Source organism: Pyrus communis, chromosome 17 (assembly GCF_041283825.1).
Source record: "Pyrus communis isolate YQ-2024b chromosome 17, ASM4128382v1, whole genome shotgun sequence".
Lineage (NCBI taxonomy): Eukaryota > Viridiplantae > Streptophyta > Magnoliopsida > Rosales > Rosaceae > Pyrus > Pyrus communis.
In genome coordinates this window covers 14,504,386-14,523,726 of record NC_142581.1, presented here as the reverse complement: position 1 = coordinate 14,523,726, position 19,341 = coordinate 14,504,386, and the positions used below count along the sequence as shown (strand labels likewise).

The following is a 19,341-nucleotide window of genomic DNA, read 5'->3' as shown; positions in this document are numbered from 1 at the left end:
TGAACCCATTACACATGTGAAATGAAAGTCTACCGACGCCCCGGTTAGAAGATGCGATCACAGGATAGAGGTTCAGGGCCGAAAGGGTAGAGGAAGACCTAGGAAGACTTTGGAAGAGACTCTAAAAAAAGACTTAGAGTATTTGGATCTAACAGAAGACGTGACATAGTGTGACATCCCGTCCCGAGATTATGAAAACGTATGTGTGAATTTACCTTTTTACCCCTAGTTCGTTACATTTACGTGTAGTGTTGTGTTGTGTGGTGTTGTAGGACCACACACACACTCACACACTCTCTTTCTCTCCCGTGTTTTCCTCTCCCTCTGTCTCTTTTCTGTCTCTCTCTCTCTCTCCCGAGCTCCGTTCCTTCTTCTTCTTTCTTCAAAAACGTACGGACAACACACAAATCACCCAAACCTCGATGGATCGAAGTAACCAAGGGCATTTTCGGACTCGTGAAGCTCGTACGAGTGCAACCATACCATTTTCAGGTGAGAAATCCTTCGTTTTCGTGTCGATTCGAGGTATTCCGATTTCGGTACTGTTCATGCAAACTTAAACTAGCGTGTTTTTGGGATTTTGAAGCTTGTAGATGTCTTAGTGAGGTCCCAAGGAGCCTCGGAGTACTTCGTTGGAGAAGTTTGGACGTCGGGATCATCGTGGTCAAAGTTGGCCGGAGCTTTCGAGGGGTTTTCCGGCGAAACCACGGCGAGTCAGGGGTCGAGACAGGTATGGATGTGTTCGTCTCGTCAATACCTTCATTTTGATATATAGTACGTCGAAAATGGTTAAGAAATGAAGAAGTTATGACACTTTGAAGTTTACCCAGAAATTCCGGCAAAACACCCACCGCCGGCGAAACCAGTCCGGCGACGCGAGGAAGAAGACGCGCGCGTGGGCAGCGCGTGAACAGTGCACGTGGGGGCGCGTGAGAGCTCCAAATTGAGTTCTGAAAATTGTCACGCGTTCGTGACGTCGTGTAGATCACCGTGGTATATTCATACACCCAAATTGAGCAACGTATGAGAAAGTTATGGACGAATGTTTGGTGTATGTGCGTTAAATAATGTCAATTTGGTTACTGTTTGTATAGGTGAAAATTATACAAAAGAAGAATGTAACCAATCTAGGGGAGGCTCAGGGACCTACGAGACGTCGATGTGATATGTGAGTGGGCAGTTATTTTTCAGTATATATATATATATACGTATGCTTGACGTATTTCCCAGAAAACGTATTTAAAAAGAAATACGAATTAAATATCCTGTCATATATGCATCATATTTTAATATGTGCATTACCATAATTATGCATACTGTTGCATGGTGCTGAGGAGGCCCAGGTAAGCTACATTTGAGATACATTTGATATACGTACGAAATACATTTGAAATACGATTGAAATATTATCATCACATGCATTAGTAGTGGCATAAATTTATATATGTGTATTTGGTGCTGTGGACGCACAGGTAAGTGCCAGGTAAGTGGTATTCATGTTTGTATTTCAGTAGTAGCTTGAGATGCTTAGAGAGCTCATAATCTGCACCCCCGGTGTTAGTGCTCCCGCCCAGAGTGAGGGGCATAGCCTTCACGTGTATGTTCACCAGCACCGCATGCTCGCCTTGGATCCAAGTTAGGTGCAAGCCTGTCGTACAGACCACATTAGGTGGTTCCGACTTGTAGGTGACCCGCGATTTATCGCCCAGCTTCACGTGATCGTAGCACTAGAGCATACATATATATATTACACCCAGCCTGTCGTACAGACCACGATAGGTGGTTCCGACTCGTGTGCAGATTCAGTTATTGAGTTTGAGATTTGAGCTCTATATGCAGCCGTACAGGGCACGTTAGGTGACTCTCGGCTGCCAGATTATATGACATTGATATGAGTTATGCTTGAGCATTTACATTTGATTATGAGATTCCGTTGTGGCATATTCTCGAGCATGAATGGCATATTTATGAGCATGAATGATATATCCTTGAGCATGACTGGCATATCTATACATACGTATATATGTTATTTTTCTGGGAAACTATACTTGTTTTACAGCGAGGGGTTAGTATATGCAAAAGAGAAAAGAAGGTTTTGAATACGTTCGTTTTGCTGACCCACTCAATTTTGTTTTGCGCCCCTCCAGGTTCAAGAAATGCAAAGGTGTGGTGACTACGAGGGATTTCAACGGTGTTCTGACAGAATGGACTAAATAAGGACTCACCTTCGGGTGTTTCATTTTAGAAGTTGTATATTTTAAAGCTTCCGAACTGTGCAAATGGTTACGTCACTCTCACGTGACGGCCAGCATGCCCTCCTTCGGGACGGGGTGTGTCACATAGAACTAAACGCAATGGTGTTCTAGGATTCATATAGCCGACCCCAGTTAGTGGGAAAAGGCTTTGTTGTTGTTGTTGAATTCATATACTTTTATTGATTCAATTTATTTTTCTTGTGTTAAACGTGATACAAGCTTTGAAGATGGAAAAGACGAAATCTGGAAGGGATCCTACAAACCAATTCATCAATATTATCATGCAATCAAGGTTCCCCTTGTTGTGAATTGCTTAGATCGACCCACATGAAGCCCCACTGAATTTAGGCCATGGGTCTTGGATCTCTTCAGCCCAGTTGGGTCGATCTAGTACCCTCATGCCTTCTTTTGGGCTGCTAATGTTTTTGTGCCCCTGTTTTGGGGTATTTTTTTGAAAAAATAAAATAAAAAGTTTTTCAGCCCAGTTTTGGATTTGTGGCTCCGTTGTGATTTTTAGCCCATTTTTATATGATGGCCAACAGCACAATCAATCAATAATTTTTTTTTTCCTCAATGAACCCTTTTTTTTTTTTCCTTAATGAACCTGCAAATCAGAATGAAAATATATATACATTTTTTTTTTCGGGCCTATTTGTTAGCCCACATGAAAAACTACCCCATTTAATGAGGAGTTGTTTTTCATTTTTTTTCTTTCTTACCCAATTTAGGCCTTGGTTCTGTAGATGCCACTTCTCTCTTTCTGACGCGCAGTCCAGTTGATTAAAATAATATTTTTAGACCTAAAGCTCCATACTTTATACGATCATTCTCTATACTTTCACAAAGGGTACCAAAGCTACCCACAAATATTATATTTGTTTTCAGTTGCTTTATATATATATATATATATATATATTATCTTGTATATATTGCATTTGTTTGTAGTTGTTATGAACATGAAGTTCACAATTCCGAACCCAAAATTTTGGAAAAGTACTATAGAACTTGAAGTTTCGGAAAAGTGTCATAGAACTTGAAGTTTCTTAACACACACCACTCATGTTGAGACTTGAAGTTCTCTAGGATTGATCTATTGAAACAAAAACATGTCTTAGAACCCAAGTGTTCTAATTTAATTGCTTATGGAGATTTTATTTCCCAAAGCACCAATCACAATATTGTTCCTTTAATTCAGCGAAATATTGAACCGTAACAAGTTTGATTTCTTTGATTTGGAAATTTCGAATAGAAACTACTTTATATGGATACGACTATGGTGTGGAAGAACTGAATAAGCATCCGCCATGTGCCTGAAGCATTATAAATGGAAGTGCCTCACCCAAGGATTCCATGGCTCTTTGACTCGCTCTTAAAGACTGTTCCAATAATGAAAAGATGATCTATCACCCGAAGCAAGACATGATTGAAGCCTTTTACGTCCATGAATAGGTACAATCTGAAGTTTATATCGGATTGAATTTTGACTGGAGAAAATTTTTCTCGTCCTTCCACTCCTCTATATTGCCCTTGAAGTAGTAGTATAGAGAGAAGAAGTTTCCAAACTCTCGGATCTGATTACTACCAAAATTGTGAGAGAAAGGTACCTAATGATTCGACTGGAGGTACCGAACGGTATAGACCCAATTTGGCTAAAGTATACTAAACAGTGGTACCCTACTTCGATAGGGATTTACCAACATGCATACTCCAAAAGGTATGATTTGCTTTGGCAAACGTGTACCGAACAGAAGCCTCCAATCAGGGCCTGCCAAGGGGTGGCATCACGCTAGAATGGTGATCCTTGGACTTAAGACCTAAAAGTTCAAAGAATAAGGACAATATTCTCAAATCTTAATGATAGGAGCATATTTATGCGACTTAATTGGCTTGTTCTCGTGCATTTACGTTATGTTTCTTTAGTTATTTTAGTCCTTTATGCCATTTTCGTGTGTTTCTAGGTTCATATGGCTAAGGAAGCAAAAAGATGCATTTTGGAGCCTTTTGGAGCACTTTTGGGCTAAGGATGGATAGCTTATGCTTGGAGCCAAAGTGTTGGACGAAATTGAAGACCTAATATCAAAGGATCCTACCTATTCTAGGTCGCAAAACTTGCAATCTTAAGCCATGCCATGTGTCCCCTTATGTTTCCCTTCCTTGCCGTGCAAGGAAGGGCTTTGTTTCTTATTTCTAACTACTTAAAACCACATTTCTTTTCACTCTAATCTCAGCTACACCTCACACACCTTTCCAACCTAATCCACATGTTTTCCCATTCTTTAAATCATTCACCCTTAACCATACACTTATCACTTATCATAACCATAACCATACACTTCACTTATCACAACAACAATCATTGTCGTGACTTCCCCCTTTGCATTCCAGCCAAGCCACATGCACACCCACCTCTTTCCACCTAATCCACATGTTTTCCCAACAATATAATTGAGCCAACACATGCACCCATCACCCAACACTCCCCTTTGCCGTGCAAAACACCATCATTCCACCACAATCCCCTTTGCCGTGCATTACTCCATCAATTACAGCCACATTCCACATGCATAACCAACCTAGCTGTCAAAACACATGCACATTCACCCTAATCACTCACATACACAACCTGCCATCATTCCTACCCATGCCGTGCACTCCCCTCCACTTTCCAGCATTCCATTTCATTATTGCAGCCATCATTCACCCTAGCTTTAATTCACATGCTTTCACAACCTAATTCACATGCACATTCATCCACCTTTCTCCCAAAAACCGTGCACATGCATTCATTATTCATTCACTTTGCATTCCCTTTGCATTCAGCCACATGCACATTCAATCAAACACATTCTATGCCGTGCATAACCATTAACCATTCCAGCTTTCCTTCATTGCAGCCACATGCATTTCCAACCTAGCATTCCCCCTTTAAGCCACATGCACCCATAATCATTCTCACATTCTCTCACATGCATTCCCATTCTCTCCCCAAACACAAACACTTCCACCTTTGCCGTGCATCACACTTCCATTTTCCATATTTTCCCCCATCCTGGCAGCAACACATCCATTCACTCTTCATGATGGCAGCCACATTCTCTCCTAGCTGTCATATTCCCTCTCCCATCCATTCATCTCCCTATAAAAACCATACACACTTCACACAACATTTATTCATTCTTCCATATTCAGAAATTCACCAAAAACTGCCCTTGGTGCCGTGCCTTGAGGCACCATTCCCTACTAATCCAAACACCATCACTTCCTTCACCATTCCACAAAACCTATCATTCTACATCATCCATAATCCCCAAAACTCACCTTAGACCTTGTGCTACAACAAAGAGGAAGAGAAGCGGGCCTAAACGTTCATACAATTCAAGTTTGAGTTGTTGGAATGTTTAGGTGTTTCTTTTCCTTTGAATTCAATGTTTAATTTCAATTCTCTTTGTTTTGTACCATGAGGAACTAAACCCCCCTTGGCTAGGGGGGGATTCGAAATATATGTTTATGCTTGCATTTTGAGTTGATTACTTCTAATTACGTTTCATAAGTTGTGAATTCAATTTGTTTAACTGTTTGATTGATAACTTATTTATGTATGTTTATTGAGAGTGCACGCTTAATTTTCATGCATGAATATGACGCTAGAATATAAGTGAGTTTTACCTAATAGTTATGAACTTATATTCACAAGTAGTGGAGGTTGCTTATAAACAATCGCGTTAAATAAATTCTTGGCATAAGTTTCATGCAATCATAGTAACGAATGCCTCGTCAACACTTATAATTTTCATAGAGCGTAATGATTCTTGCTTGTATCTCTATTATGCAATCATGTAGGGGACTTGTGGGGAATGTTTTGGGTTGTCGTATGCAATCATCCAATTCAATAACGTTAGGAAGATTTGAAGGTTAATTAGTGCATCACGGTTAACTTGGGGTGTTGAGAATTCATGGTTTATTGAAATGCAATTGGAAATCATTTTATTTTGCAAGTGTAACATGTGTGGAGATGAACCCCTTAGCTAGTCTTCCCATCCATTCAATTCCATCAAATTCATCTTTACAATCTGCAACTATTGGAGTGTTATTAGTTCTTTCTTTTCTTGTTTCTGTTTTCATGTTTAATTTAACTTGTTGTTCAATTATGTTAAACATGTGGAACTAATTTCTTTTTAGTTAGAGGCGAATTTGAAGCCATGGACATATGTTGGTTATGATTTGATTTACTCCAGTTATGAATTCATGAACTTTAGATGTGGTTTACTTTTCTGTTTTGATTAAGAACTTGTTTATGTATGTGGGTTGAGGGCCGACACTTAATTTGCATGCCTAAACTTGATGCTAGGATATAAGGGAATTTCACCTAATCGTTATGAACTTATATTCATGAGTAGTAAAAATCGCTAGTCACGATTGTGTTTAGTAAACCCTATGCTGGATTATCATGCGAATTCCATAGTTATGAATGCCTAGTCGATGTTTATGACTTCCGTTGAACTTAATGATCTTTGTTGAATGTCTCTATCATGCGTATTCCATAGTTAGGGACTTTGATTAGGAATAATTTGGTTGTAATGCGTATTCCATTCAATCCAATGAATCTAGGGAAATCTGAAAGTTAATTTAAGCGGACCTAATTAACTTGGAGCATTGTCATTCATCGTTTGTTGAAGTCATAACTGGGAATCAAATTATATGCATATGTTCATGTGTGGATAAGGAACCCTCTAACTAGTTTCTCATCATTCTATTTCATCAATTTCGTTTTTACAATCTGTTTTAATTAGAATCTGTGCATTTAGTTTAATTTCGTCCAAAACTCAATCCCCCTTTACTTTATTGTTCAATTTAGTTAGAAATCAATTTAGTTTGTGTTTTTAAAGCATTTTGAGTCTTTGGTTTGTCTTAGTGTTTTAAAGTTTAGTTTTGCATTCTTTGAGTCTAGTATAGTGTTTTATATTGTTTTTACGTTTTTGAGTCAAATCCAAGTGATTAACAATCCCTCCTAATCCCCGGTCCAGAACGATCCCTACTTATACTTATACTACAATTGTCAAAAAGAGGGTTTAATTTGTGTGCGTATAATTCCCGCATCACTTAACCCTGCAGTATCTACTTCCATTTTGACGGAAGAGATTTATATATAAATCTGATTGTGGGGAAATTAGATGTCTAGTTTTATACGTTAACTTCATACCTAATGACCCCTCTAACAACCCTTTTAGGCTTATCCACCTAATTGTGGGTCATGGCAGTATTCTATGTTGTTCAATGGTACTAATTTTACCGTAAGGGAAGCCTTATATTCACTATTACCATATTGGAACCGATGTAGAAAATGGAGTAAAATTCCTCTAGCTTCCTAGGAATTTATTCAGAAGCATATTCTAGAGAATATGGTGTAAGGTTGTGAGAATCAATGGCTATGATTTATTGCTTTATTGGCAATCAATTAATTTGGTCAATGAGTTAATTGGTATTGAGAAAATTATGGAATCTCATTTTAGTTAAGATTTGAAGTCTTTATTCCATGCAACTACTCAAGAGGCCTTATTTAGTTAGATAAGAAATCAATATTAATTAGGACTCTAATGTTATCCTATGATTTGACCAATCTCCACTAATCAGTAATAGGCTGGATTAGGGGAGTCTTTTCACTATATAAAGGCAATCCCTGCTTTCACAAAATACACTTTCCATTTCGAGCAAACCCTATTATTGCCGGAATACATCCATTTGTTGAAAGTAAAAGACTCTTTTCAAAACCCTAGCAGTCATGGCCTTTTCTTATTCCTTCTCGACATATAAGTTTATCTTTTTCTTGTTAATTTGGTTTATCATTTTAGTGATTCTAATGTCTTGTTGTTTTTAAGAGTTTAGAAATATCTTCCAGATGGAATGTTTGCCAATGGATTACAACCATTCAGGCCCATTATATGGCCAACCAGAAGTCTGGGATTCCAAAGGAATTTTTGCTGTGACACAAACATTTGGGACATCCAGGATGATTCGTGATGCGCCATATAGAGCATCCCTTTACCAATAGTAAAGACATTGTTCATGGAAGCGTACATTGCCAAGCATGCTCATCGATCTTCGCTACGCAAACTATTTACCCCTAACTACTAAGATCATTAATAGGCAAGCCAATTCCTCAGCCATGTACTATAACGATCCTTACAGATCCTCCACTTTTTTTTGACAATGGATTCAATGGAATATTTGTGAACCAATCCAACCAAAATGAGATGAGTGTGTGGATAACATTACCCACTAGTTACCTTAGTAGTCACTTTTGACTACATATTGATGTCTCAAATCTCTATCACATATTTGTGATTTTGAATTTTTCTAATGAAACTATTAACAACCTTTCTCATTTGGACATTCATTCTCAACTTTCTTATTTATCCTTTTCATCCTACAATTTTGCACAACGATGAAAACTATCTATTTTCTAAATCATTGTATAAAGATCATCGTTGTAAAAGATTAATTAAATCCAAATCATTTTAGTCATTAATTGATTATCCAACAAGAGTGGTGCTACATACACCACATTTGTGCACCAAATGATGTGTAACATTCTCTACCATGTAAAATTTTCCTACAATTATTTATCAAATTTCAACTTGATTTAAAGTACAAATTTGGTTGGTGCCGCATCATTTAGTGTACGAATTTGATGCATAAATTTGGTGTACCCCCTTCATCCAATAACTAGACGAGCCACATTTTTAGTTAAAAATTGAAATTACGACATGGTTCAACAATTAAACGATTGCATTTGATAAGTTTTTCCTATTTAATTGTTTAAATGGTAACCTAAAAATTTGACAATTCTGATCTTTAAAAAATATTTTAATAATGCAAAAGAAATTTTAATCTGAAAATTGGAGGTGGTTTTCTAAATTATCTATTGATTTTTAGTTTAAACTCGCAGGAAATTTGTAATTAACTACCAACAATGACCGAGTGAGAAATTATTTTTCAAATGCCCGATATTTGGACTTTTTGAATCCCATTAGCTTTATGATCAAAATATCTAATTTAACAAATTTATTGTTTGACAAAAAAAGTTTAATGTTTAAGTGGATACTGCTACTTAGTACTACGGTCTAGTGATATTCCTTTTCATTAGTAAGTGAGAGATCTTAGGTTCGATTCTGTCAAAAGCGAATTTGAACCAAATTATTACTAGCCTATTGTGATATTAAATCTACCCACTATTCTTAATGTAGATAATATTATTTAAAAAATAAATAAATACTTTATGTGTCATATAATAAATAGAGATACACAAAAGATATATGGTTTTCTCCACTTATAATTACAACTCGTGAAACACCACTCGAAAAACCCTAAACTTGAAAAAATCTGTCCTAACGTGCAAACAGGAATGCCGGTGCAGGTGGGCAGACATTACTGGTCCCTAAAAAACTGTCGTTTTCAAGTTCACGGACACGTGCCCTTCCTCAAAGTCTTTTGTCTCACAGAACGAAAAGTCCAATGTGGGTAGTTGTCTTCGTGTCAGCAATGTCCTCACCTCTCAGCATTTTCTGTCGCACAGAGACCTCTCCCCTGTGTGATGTAACATTATTACACACACCCTTTGTATACGTGTCCCGATTTGGAGAAAAAGCAAAAGCATTTCCCACACAACACAAGAATCTCTCTCCTCCTCTCCCTTTCTCTCTCTCTCTCTCGGAGCCAGACAACCCTCCATTGCCCCAGGAACCAGAGAGAAGAACAGCAAATTTGGCTGAGGGAAAGAGGAGGGTTCTTCAATCTTCACTCACTGACCATGGATTTCTGATTAGTTAGCCTCATCAGCTTCAGCTGGTAAGAATTTGAACCCACTAATTTATTATTTTTTGCGGTTTTTTTTTTTTTTTTTATGTTAATTTTGGCTAGGAACTGATTAAGATGATGTATTATTAGCAAACCCAGATGATGTTCTGTCTCTGTAGAATCTGTTGTGATGGTTGTTGATGATTTGGGGTTGCCTGTGTTTCTTGGAATAAGGTGGAGAAGAAGGAGAAGAAATGTAAAGCAGACAACCTCAATTTATTTAGATTAGGCTGAGTTGTATTAGATCCAGGAAATCCCAAGTTTTGTGTGAAAAAAAGGTTTCACCTTTGTCCGGGTTTCTTGTGATCTTGTAGGGTTGGTCTCCTTTTTCCTAGGTTGTTTCTCATGAACCCTTTTTCTTTCTCTTGTTGTATTTATAGAAAAAGGTGAGACTGCTGTAATTTTCATGTGCTTATGTGGATATCTAAAGGTTGGTGGTGAGGATAGGGTTTTGGTTTTTCGTGGCTGATTCTCCGCCAGAAGGGGAGGAGTTTGGTGAGGTAAGAACCCTATATAAGAAACTCGATTCACCGGTGAAGTTCTATCACTAGGAGCTTATAGATCCCTTGTTTCTCACAAGATCTGATTACCCCATTTCATTTTGCTCATTGTTTTGCGGAAGTGGGGATATTGACCGAAATTAGGAACTTCCCTCCGGTTTGTTGCTAGAAATTTACCCCATGTGATTGAAGGTAAATGTCAAATGTTACAAAGATAAGGAAATTGATGGAAGACATGTCTCCAGCAGTTGCAGTGACTCTTAGTTTAGGTAATTCGATATGTGATAGTTCTGGAATTGGAGCCAATGTGGAGTTCACATGGCTAAAGCTTGTAACAGACGCGGGAAATTTGTCTACGGATTCCTCTAAGGTGGTTTCTTTAGAGTCAGTCTCTTGCAGTAAAGGAAGTTCCGATGATATTGACAGCAAAGTTAGTGTGGTTCCCATGCCATCACAAGACGATGATGGTGAAAACACTTCTGTTGCTAATGATATCATGGTTCAAGAAAGTGAGGAAGAGGAAATCTTAGCCTTTAGATATGATACTAATGGAATTGTTAGTGAAGAATTGTTGACGTTAGAGATGGGGTCTGCGATAAGCTTGCCAGATGCTGTGGAGATGGGAAAAGTTGGTGAAGGGAATATTGTTGCAAAAGCTATCGTCTTGGTAGAATCGGCTGTTGGGAAAATGGCTTCTGGGGTTGTGGCAGCAGTAAGCTCTGCTTCTGAGTTATCAGATAAATCTGAATTAACAACCTCTACGGTACTTATCCAGTCAACTGGTGAGAAGGTTGTCAGTAAAGCAGGCATCCGGAGTGTTTTTGAGCTGAACTGTATTCCCCTCTGGGGTTCTGTATCAATTTGTGGAAGACGACCTGAAATGGAAGATGCATTTGCTGCTGTTCCTCGGTTTATCAACATTCCAATTAAAATGCTTGTCCGTAGTCAAGTGTATAATGGAATGAGCCAAAGTTTGACCCACCTAACCAGTCACTTTTTTGGCATTTACGATGGCCATGGTGGCCCTCAGGTGCGTCTTCTCTGTATATTTTATTTGATTCATTCAAGTTAAGGTGTATTCTGATACAATGGAATGTATTTGGGAAATATTTATCTGATTTATATCATTCAACAATTTCACATTTTTATTGTGCAGACATATTGGTAGTTAATCAAACTCTTAACTGTAAGCTATATTAAATAGCATTGCGGTGGCAACACATGGTTCTTTACGTCAATCTGTTTGATCATTTTCCAGTATTTAGATCAGTTCATCAATGTGTTCTTGCATATACACAACAGAGTACAAACATTTGGCTCATTATCTTCATCAGTGGAAAATGATTTGAGTTCTGTCTCCTCGTGCAGGTTGCTAACTATTGTAGTGAGCGGCTCCATTTGGCTTTAGCTGAAGAGCTTGGAGGCATTAAGGATGACTCGGGTGATGGGATTATGGTAGAAACTCAGCAGGTGCAGTGGGAGAAAGCATTCACTAATTGTTTTCAGAGGGTTGATGATGAGATTGGAGGAAAAGTGAGCAGAGGCATCATTGAAAGCAACGTTGATGCTTCTGAAGCTAGTTTTGAGCCTGTTGCCCCAGAAACCGTTGGGTCTACAGCTGTCGTTGCGTTAGTTTCGTCATCCCATATTATAGTTGCAAACTGTGGTGATTCAAGAGCAGTTCTATGTCGTGGAAAACAAGCAATACCATTATCAGTCGACCATAAAGTAAGCATGTGTTTATGGCTTACTGAAAATTTATCTTGTTTTAGAAACCAATCTCCTTTTATTTATTTGCATTTTCTTTTTCGTTATTGTTCCCAGCCAAACAGAGAAGACGAATATGAAAGGATTGAGGCATCTGGTGGCAAGGTAATACAGTGGAATGGACACCGTGTTTTTGGAGTTCTTGCAATGTCAAGGTCCCTTGGTACGTCTATACTTACCCTGATACTGTAAACTTTCTTATATTTATCCAATCGAAAAGATATAAAATAGGGGTGTGCTATCCACACACACCTTTTCACTTCTCACACACCCTCTTAATTTTCGGCCGTCGGATCAAATGAATTGAAGAAGATCAGGGATAGAAATTAATAAGGGGTGTGTGGGAAGTAAAAAGGGTTGTAACGATTTACCATGCGTGTTCGCAATATGTATGAACGTTCAGTTGCTTGTCTAGTCTTGTCAACAAATGGATTACAGTTTTCTATTAGCATTTCCCATCTATATGTTAATAATGAGCTTAACAGCGTTGTACTCTTCTTATCGACCTACAGGGGATAGATATTTGAAACCGTGGATAATTCCAGAACCAGAAGTCATGGTTGTCCCTCGAGCTAGAGACGATGAATGCCTTATTTTAGCTAGTGACGGTCTATGGGATGTTATGACGAATGAGGAAGCTTGTGAAGTGGCTCGAAGACGCATTCTGCTGTGGCACAAAAAGAACGGGGTTACACCTGTTGCAGAGAGGGGAAAAGGAGTTGATCCGGCAGCTGGGGAAGCTGCTGCCTACCTTTCAACCCTAGCCCTCCAGAAGGGAAGCAAGGACAATATCTCTGTGGTTGTGGTGGACTTGAAAGCTCAAAGGAAGTTCAAGAGCAAAACCTAAAATTCGGAGGGAACTATTCACCCCGCGACGAATGGTTTTGGCTCTCCCCTTACCATCTGAAAAATCTGTAGACAGCGTGGTCCAATCGTTTTCTCGTGGGCTCAAATGTGTGTACAAGTATAAAAATCTGTGTTTACTATGTACTGCTTCTGTAGAAACTGTAACGCAATGCCATGTGTTTTTCTGGTTTGTGCCGGAGTTCTAGATACCGGTTGTGTGAAAATGTGCTTGCTTTGCCTGTATTTTCGGATTTGTTTCGGTTCTGAGGCCTCTCTCATTTCTTTTAGAGACCCATCTTAATTTTAACTTATCTACTCTCCCTCATCACTCAAGGTTCACACCTAGGTTGCACTGACGCTTCAAAACTCCCAAATGTCGGAGTGTCAGACACGCTCCGATCACGGCTTGGACACGGTCAAGACGTCGCAGGGGCCTTTTGTAAATCTTAAAAACATTTTGGGGGCAGTTTTGGAAATATAAAAACTAAGATCCAAAAGAGTTTCCTACCTGAACCTAATTTGTTGCTTAATTTTATTTAGGAAAATGAGTAGTAATTAAATGTGAATTCAAAGTATTGTTTTTAATATGAAATATTTATTATATTTTAATCGCTATGTCCGTGTTGTTATTTTTTGAGATTTATCGTGTCACCGTATCCGTGTTCGTGTCTATGCAACATAGGTTGACACCAAGGACTTTGACTCGTAGTTACTTTAGAGACAATATGCCAATTGGAAATTGGAGCATTTGTCCCTCAACTTTGGTCTTTATACTAAGAGTTTTAAGTATTAGTTTCTAAATTTGTCACAACCTACAGCAATGGTCTTTTTCTTTTTTAGTACAACCGTCAGATATTGCATACAAAATAAAGGGTTTAAAGTGACAAGAAATGGACGACGATGATAACAGAGTTTACCAAAAAGACCATTGCTTCACATTGTGATAAATTCAGGATAATAGTCACGGATTTCCAGTTCAAGACCATTGCTCCGTTTAACTGTCATGCCTAAAGGAGCACACTGCAATAAGATTCAACAATTAAATGTCTTTCCAGAAAAACAAAAGGCCAAACTTTGTAAAATTAGTGCCAGACAAGCACAGTGAAATCCATGCGTGCAGTAGAAACAAAAGAACAAAGATACAACGAAGCAAATCATCTCTTGCCCTTCTTCTGCCTCCGCTGCTCTTGTGGAAATTTCAGAGGGACGGGAAGGGTCGCAACTGGTTTTCCATTTTTTTTAGTCAACTTGCAACCCAGGTTCTCGTAATGATCCTTCACATTTGCTTCACCCATTCTCAGATCCTTTGCTATATCTGTCAACTCTGTCTGGAACGCGTCCACATGAAGAGTGAGCACCAAGACATAACTAATGAGAAGATTTGTTTTCTCTCTTGATAGGGTTTGCTTTCTTGAACCCGCCGCTGGATCAAACATATTAAGAAACTTATTGCGTAGACTGCTTGGGATTCTGTGGCCCTTTGCAGAGGAAACACCATCCATGGTATACTGATCTTTGAACTTTATAAGATGCGTAATATATGTGCAAATGCAAGCAAGCTTAAACTTCTCCTCTTCAACCTACAAGCATAGACAACACGTCGAAGAAGATTAATGTTCTGTTTTCTCACCGTGAAAATGAAACGAGAAAATAGGGAACATCATAACGTTTTAGCTCATTCTAGATTAAATGGGGAGGTTCCACTATTGCAGTTGTTAGGACATTTACAGGAAAACATCAACGGATGAAATACAAAAGATAAACTTTGCAGTTACTAAAGTTTCTTAGTCTCAACATTAAAGCAGCACGAGAATCAAATTTAGGAACTTTCGATGGCAAGATATGTCCATTCATGTATATCATGCAGAAAAGTGGTACCATAATTTTTGGCGTTAAATTCAAGTAATGCTAAAAATAACAGTTCATGCAATATAGCATTTTTCATTTTATATTAGCCTTTTTCCCCTCCAAGTCTTGAAATTGCAATCGAATGAAAATGATTCGCTATGCTTATAGAACAGAAAAGATGATCGGGCTTATGCAAGACCTTATCAATGAACTTAGCATTATTCTATAATAGTGTAATGGCAAATCAAAGTATAACTTCTCAGACACTAGAAGCCATTTTTGCATTCTTACCCGAATATTCTTCAACTTCTGGATTTTATTGAGTACAAAATTTGGGTAAGCATCCCATTTAACTTCATTTCCGCCTTGCAATTTATTATAAATATCTTGGACGTCATCCCACTCTCCTGTGATGATGATCTTGTCTAGTGGATAAGCCTCCTTGGGAGTTGTGGCAGATTCGTTAAATGGTGGGATATGGCGAGAGCTTTGGGCTTCAGCGCTTTCAAGAGCCTCCTTGTTTACCACAAGATGTTTAATTTTGGCATCCAAATCCTTTAGAGAATCAGGACCGTCTGCTTGCTTCAAGGACTGCATTTTCTTACTCTGCAATGTTATAGGAAATTCAATTAACATGGTACACTCAGCTTGATATATAGTATTGTACAGGAACTCCCAGACAGTCCCAGTTGCAACTTGCAAGTATCTTGAACCACACGTAGCCCAAGCTACTACCTCTACCATGTCTTTTTTGCTGAACTTATGCATCAACATTTTCGACTTTAGATAAAAGGAATAATGAGAAAGGTACCCTCACCAACATTACCCAATGGTTGTTTCTTGTCATTATATTGAATTCTTTTTCATTCCTCTTCAACCCTTGATCTTTTAAGTTTAAACTCAACACTAGCCTCTAACATTGCAAAGAAGCTCTCTAACTGAACTAGAAAAAATCTCAAAGCAGTCATACAGAAAACACTCAATAACGTGGGAACCTAAAACAAATATAAACATTGCTCATACATATGCAGCAAAACACGTAGTTATTTAAATACTTCATAAGTTTTCTCAAAACAAGCAGACTGGTTACCGCATAATGCATTAACTTTTGAAGAATAAAGTCGAAGCAAATTCTATGTTAGTTATGTACATGTGCACAAATTCTAATGTATCTTACTCGATTCAAGTACAAGTTCTAATGTTTTCTTAATAGACGCAAGGATTTTCCGCCATACCTCCACCACCACCCCATCATCATCAGAAAATGTTTGTGCTGATGCCTTACTTGTAAGCTCAAAATAAATAAATAAATAATATAGTATAATAGGGTCTTACCTCCCTAATAGACTTCTTTGTTCCATACAGATTATGTAGCTGCATCTGCTTCTCTGCCTTCTCTTGTGCAGTAAGTTCTCCCACCGCTGAAGTTGCAGGTTCCATATCAGAGTAGTTATACCCTCTAACTTTTGGTTCTAATCTAAATATCTGAAATTTTACATCCCAAGTAAGCTTATCAGCATTCCTTGCAAAGCAGAAGCAATGATAAATACACACACAGATTCACCTTATATTCCATTGGACCGAAGCGTAAATGTGAGATTATATACATTCATATAAACATATATAACAAATATGAATTAAACCCGAGATTTCAAATCGGACTCTTTGCAATTTTAATAACCACAGTTCCATTTCAGAAGAGCATTCAGTATACAATCCAATAACTATGCTCGTCATACTCAGAATAATAATAAGGTCCCCAACTTCTCGAATTACAAACCCAAACCAGAGCGAAAACAAAAGCAATGCCTCCGATGAAATGTTTCTCAACAATGAAACAAACAAAACACAAATGTCAACTTCATGCCAATGCTTTTTCAATGCATCATTACATCAATACATCAATACATCACCGAAATCAAAGAAATCAAAACGAAGATGAAACAAACTATTAAAGTCGACTAGCCACCGGAAATTAACCCAACAAAAAACGAACAGTCCCAAAGCAATTACCTTGTTAGAAACAATAGGTAAAATCTTCAGAGTCTGAGTGGCCTTATCAAGAACACCAAGCGCATAATTGCAGTACTGGTCACTCGTGGCCGCACCAGTATAGCTAGTCCCGACAAAATCAACATTGGTCCCATCCGGGTGCACCACAAGCTCGACCCGTTTAGCTCGGTTGGCGTTCCGAAAGAGCCCGATTTTGGTCGAATTGGGGTCGGGCTTCTTGGTGGGGTCGAACCCAGATGAGAAATGGGCCACTATAGGTGGGGTTTTCTCTGGGTTTTCCGGGTAGACTTGGACGGCGGCTTGGACGGTTGGAATGGTTGGTACGGTGGCTTTCTTCGTCTTCCTCTTCTTGTGCTTGTGCTTCGGCGTCGATGTGTCATGGTTTTGGGTTAATTGGGACTTGGTGTCTTCCGCGTCGGATTCCATCGGTTCAGAGAGAGAGCCGTCAGTTTTGGAAGTGGCCTGCTGGTTTTGGAGGTTGGCCTGCTGGTTTTGGAGGTTGATGGAAGAGCCGGGGGGGGGGGGGGGGGGGGGGGGGGGCGGCGGCGGGGGCTGCCGTCGTTTGGCGAGTTTATAAGTGAGGGTTTTTGTAGGGTTTTTTAATTTTTTAATTTTTTGGCTATTGCTAGCGAAATTGACATAACTCCTTATTTTGCTCTAGACATTTGAAATTGATAAAAATTGTCATCCACCGTCAATTATTTTGGTCATTTTGTAAAAATTATCAGTTAAATAAAGGCTAAAATGATCGACAAAAAAAGAGAGGCTAAAATGACAGAATTATCATCATTCTTATAAACAATTGGCCAAAGTGATTAAACAAAAATTGAGGGTATTTTTATTATTTTCTTCCTTATCTAATAGATATTTTTTTACGAAATGACCAAAATGATTGATGTGAACAAACTCAGAGACTACTTCTATTGATTTTAAATATCAGAGATCAAAGTAAGGCGTTATGTCAATTTCAGAGATCATTTTGGATAAAAAAAAAAAAAAAAACCTTTATATATTTACATTGGAGAATATTATACAAAACATCTTAATTTGAATGATTTATTGTCTGCATCATCGTCTAAAGAAGTTCTTTATTTGAAGAATGTTTAGTCATTTATGCTTGTTAAACAAGTTGGCGGTTATTATAACAAATAACATGCTTATGATGTACATGTTGAATATATAAGTTTTACCTCTAGGAATTGAGAAAATAAAATTCAATATATAAGTACATAGTTCCATTCCTAATAATACTGAGGTCTTTTGTCATAAAACCCAACACCTAGCAATATGTGGTTAAGTCGGAACAATATTGGTGTGGTTAGGAGTAGGCTAATGGCCTGTCTCTCTGAATATTTGACAATGAGAAAGAGTCTCTATATTGAACAAATTTTTTTAAAGTTGTTTTTCAGACGATGATGATGATAAAGAGAAATTAAGATGTTTGTATTGTGAAATAAAAACACATAAACATGTAAAGAGAAATAAAATGTTATTTACATGTAAGGAGTCAAATAATATCATTTCATAATAATATAAGGGCTCGTTTAGTGGGGCGAAGGGGATGGAAGGGGTGATAATGAGTTTGGAGTTAACTGACATGTTTACGTACTCTAAATGTGTACACAAACTATGAATATATTTGTTTACCCAATAAATATGAATGTCATTTCATAATTGACACGACTTGAACACCAAGGTGTCATATTGCAAAGGTGCCTTTTCCATTGAGAGTAAGCAAACATGTCCACTAATGGTTGACAAGTGTACAATTATGGGTGTGGGACCATGATTTCCAAGGCCACTGTAAGATAGCTCAGAAGATGTATACCTAAGAAATCAATCATAGACTCAACAACTTTGATCGGATTGAGTTGCTCAAACGAACCAGCAATGCCACCACATCCTGTTGAGCTTTCGAAAGATACGAGATCTGCCGACTTCTTTGAGGTTGACCATTCTTGTTTTGCAAACACGAAAACCTGATCTAATTGAGGATCAAATAGGTTCCCTATATTCTTGGAGATTCCTACAATTTAGGATTGGCGTCGCCGTAAGTAATCACACTCTTAAGAGAAAACAATATATATTTCTAGATATCTTATCTCCCAATTTAATTGGTATTTTGTATCCTAAAAGGCCTCTCTCTTAACTAGTATAAATACACCCATCTAGGGTTCATATCTGGAAATGGTTAGAATGCAATCTACGTATACTTTATTCACTTACATGTTGTGATGTGGAAAGTTTAAACACGATCT

General features: G+C 38.1%; 2 protein-coding genes and 1 long non-coding RNA gene across 8 annotated transcripts; 2 read left to right on the top strand and 1 right to left on the bottom strand.

The window, feature by feature from the left end:
- Window positions 1-370: 370 nt before the first annotated feature.
- Window positions 371-1,188, top strand: LOC148689521 (uncharacterized). The gene is made up of 4 exons (XR_015958273.1): window positions 371-492; window positions 587-730; window positions 831-993; window positions 1,095-1,188. It is a non-coding gene; the product is annotated as an uncharacterized LOC148689521 (long non-coding RNA).
- Window positions 1,189-9,771: 8,583 nt separating this feature from the next.
- Window positions 9,772-13,429, top strand: LOC137708044 (protein phosphatase 2C 16). 6 transcript variants are annotated; one of them, XM_068447021.2, is made up of 6 exons: window positions 9,786-10,100; window positions 10,490-10,609; window positions 10,732-11,639; window positions 11,978-12,337; window positions 12,434-12,539; window positions 12,889-13,429. In XM_068447021.2, the coding sequence occupies exons 3-6, from the start codon at window positions 10,806-10,808 to the stop codon at window positions 13,221-13,223; spliced, it is 1,635 nt and encodes a 544-aa protein (XP_068303122.2). In that variant the 5' UTR covers window positions 9,786-10,100; window positions 10,490-10,609; window positions 10,732-10,805; the 3' UTR covers window positions 13,224-13,429. The 6 variants fall into 6 exon arrangements, with proteins under 6 accessions (XP_068303119.2, XP_068303122.2, XP_088545160.1 ...); XM_068447016.2 differs by having other exon boundaries at window positions 9,915-10,100; window positions 10,200-10,609; XM_068447018.2 differs by having other exon boundaries at window positions 9,772-10,100; window positions 10,490-11,639.
- A 705-nt stretch (window positions 13,430-14,134) lies between these two features.
- On the bottom strand, window positions 14,135-17,617 carry LOC137708557 (uncharacterized). Its single transcript, XM_068447660.2, has 4 exons — window positions 17,084-17,617; window positions 16,406-16,555; window positions 15,362-15,676; window positions 14,135-14,802 (listed from the first exon to the last, which is right to left on the bottom strand). Exons 1-4 carry the CDS (start codon window positions 17,507-17,509, stop codon window positions 14,377-14,379), a joined length of 1,317 nt encoding a protein of 438 aa, XP_068303761.2. The 5' UTR covers window positions 17,510-17,617; the 3' UTR covers window positions 14,135-14,376.
- Between the last annotated feature and the right edge of the window lie 1,724 nt (window positions 17,618-19,341).

Bases quoted from the DNA above. Each gene is read 5' to 3' on its own strand.
- LOC137708044 (XM_068447018.2), top strand. From the start codon at position 10,806: ATGTCAAATGTTACAAAGATAAGGAAATTGATGGAAGACATGTCTCCA. The intron at 11,640-11,977 runs GTGCGTCTTCTC...CTCCTCGTGCAG, and splicing joins ATGGCCATGGTGGCCCTCAG to GTTGCTAACTATTGTAGTGA. The intron at 12,540-12,888 runs GTACGTCTATAC...ATCGACCTACAG, and splicing joins TGCAATGTCAAGGTCCCTTG to GGGATAGATATTTGAAACCG.
- LOC137708557 (XM_068447660.2), bottom strand. From the start codon at position 17,509: ATGGAATCCGACGCGGAAGACACCAAGTCCCAATTAACCCAAAACCAT. The intron at 16,556-17,083 runs GTAATTGCTTTG...GTAAAATTTCAG, and splicing joins TACCTATTGTTTCTAACAAG to ATATTTAGATTAGAACCAAA. The intron at 14,803-15,361 runs GTAAGAATGCAA...CTATGCTTGTAG, and splicing joins AGAAGTTGAAGAATATTCGG to GTTGAAGAGGAGAAGTTTAA.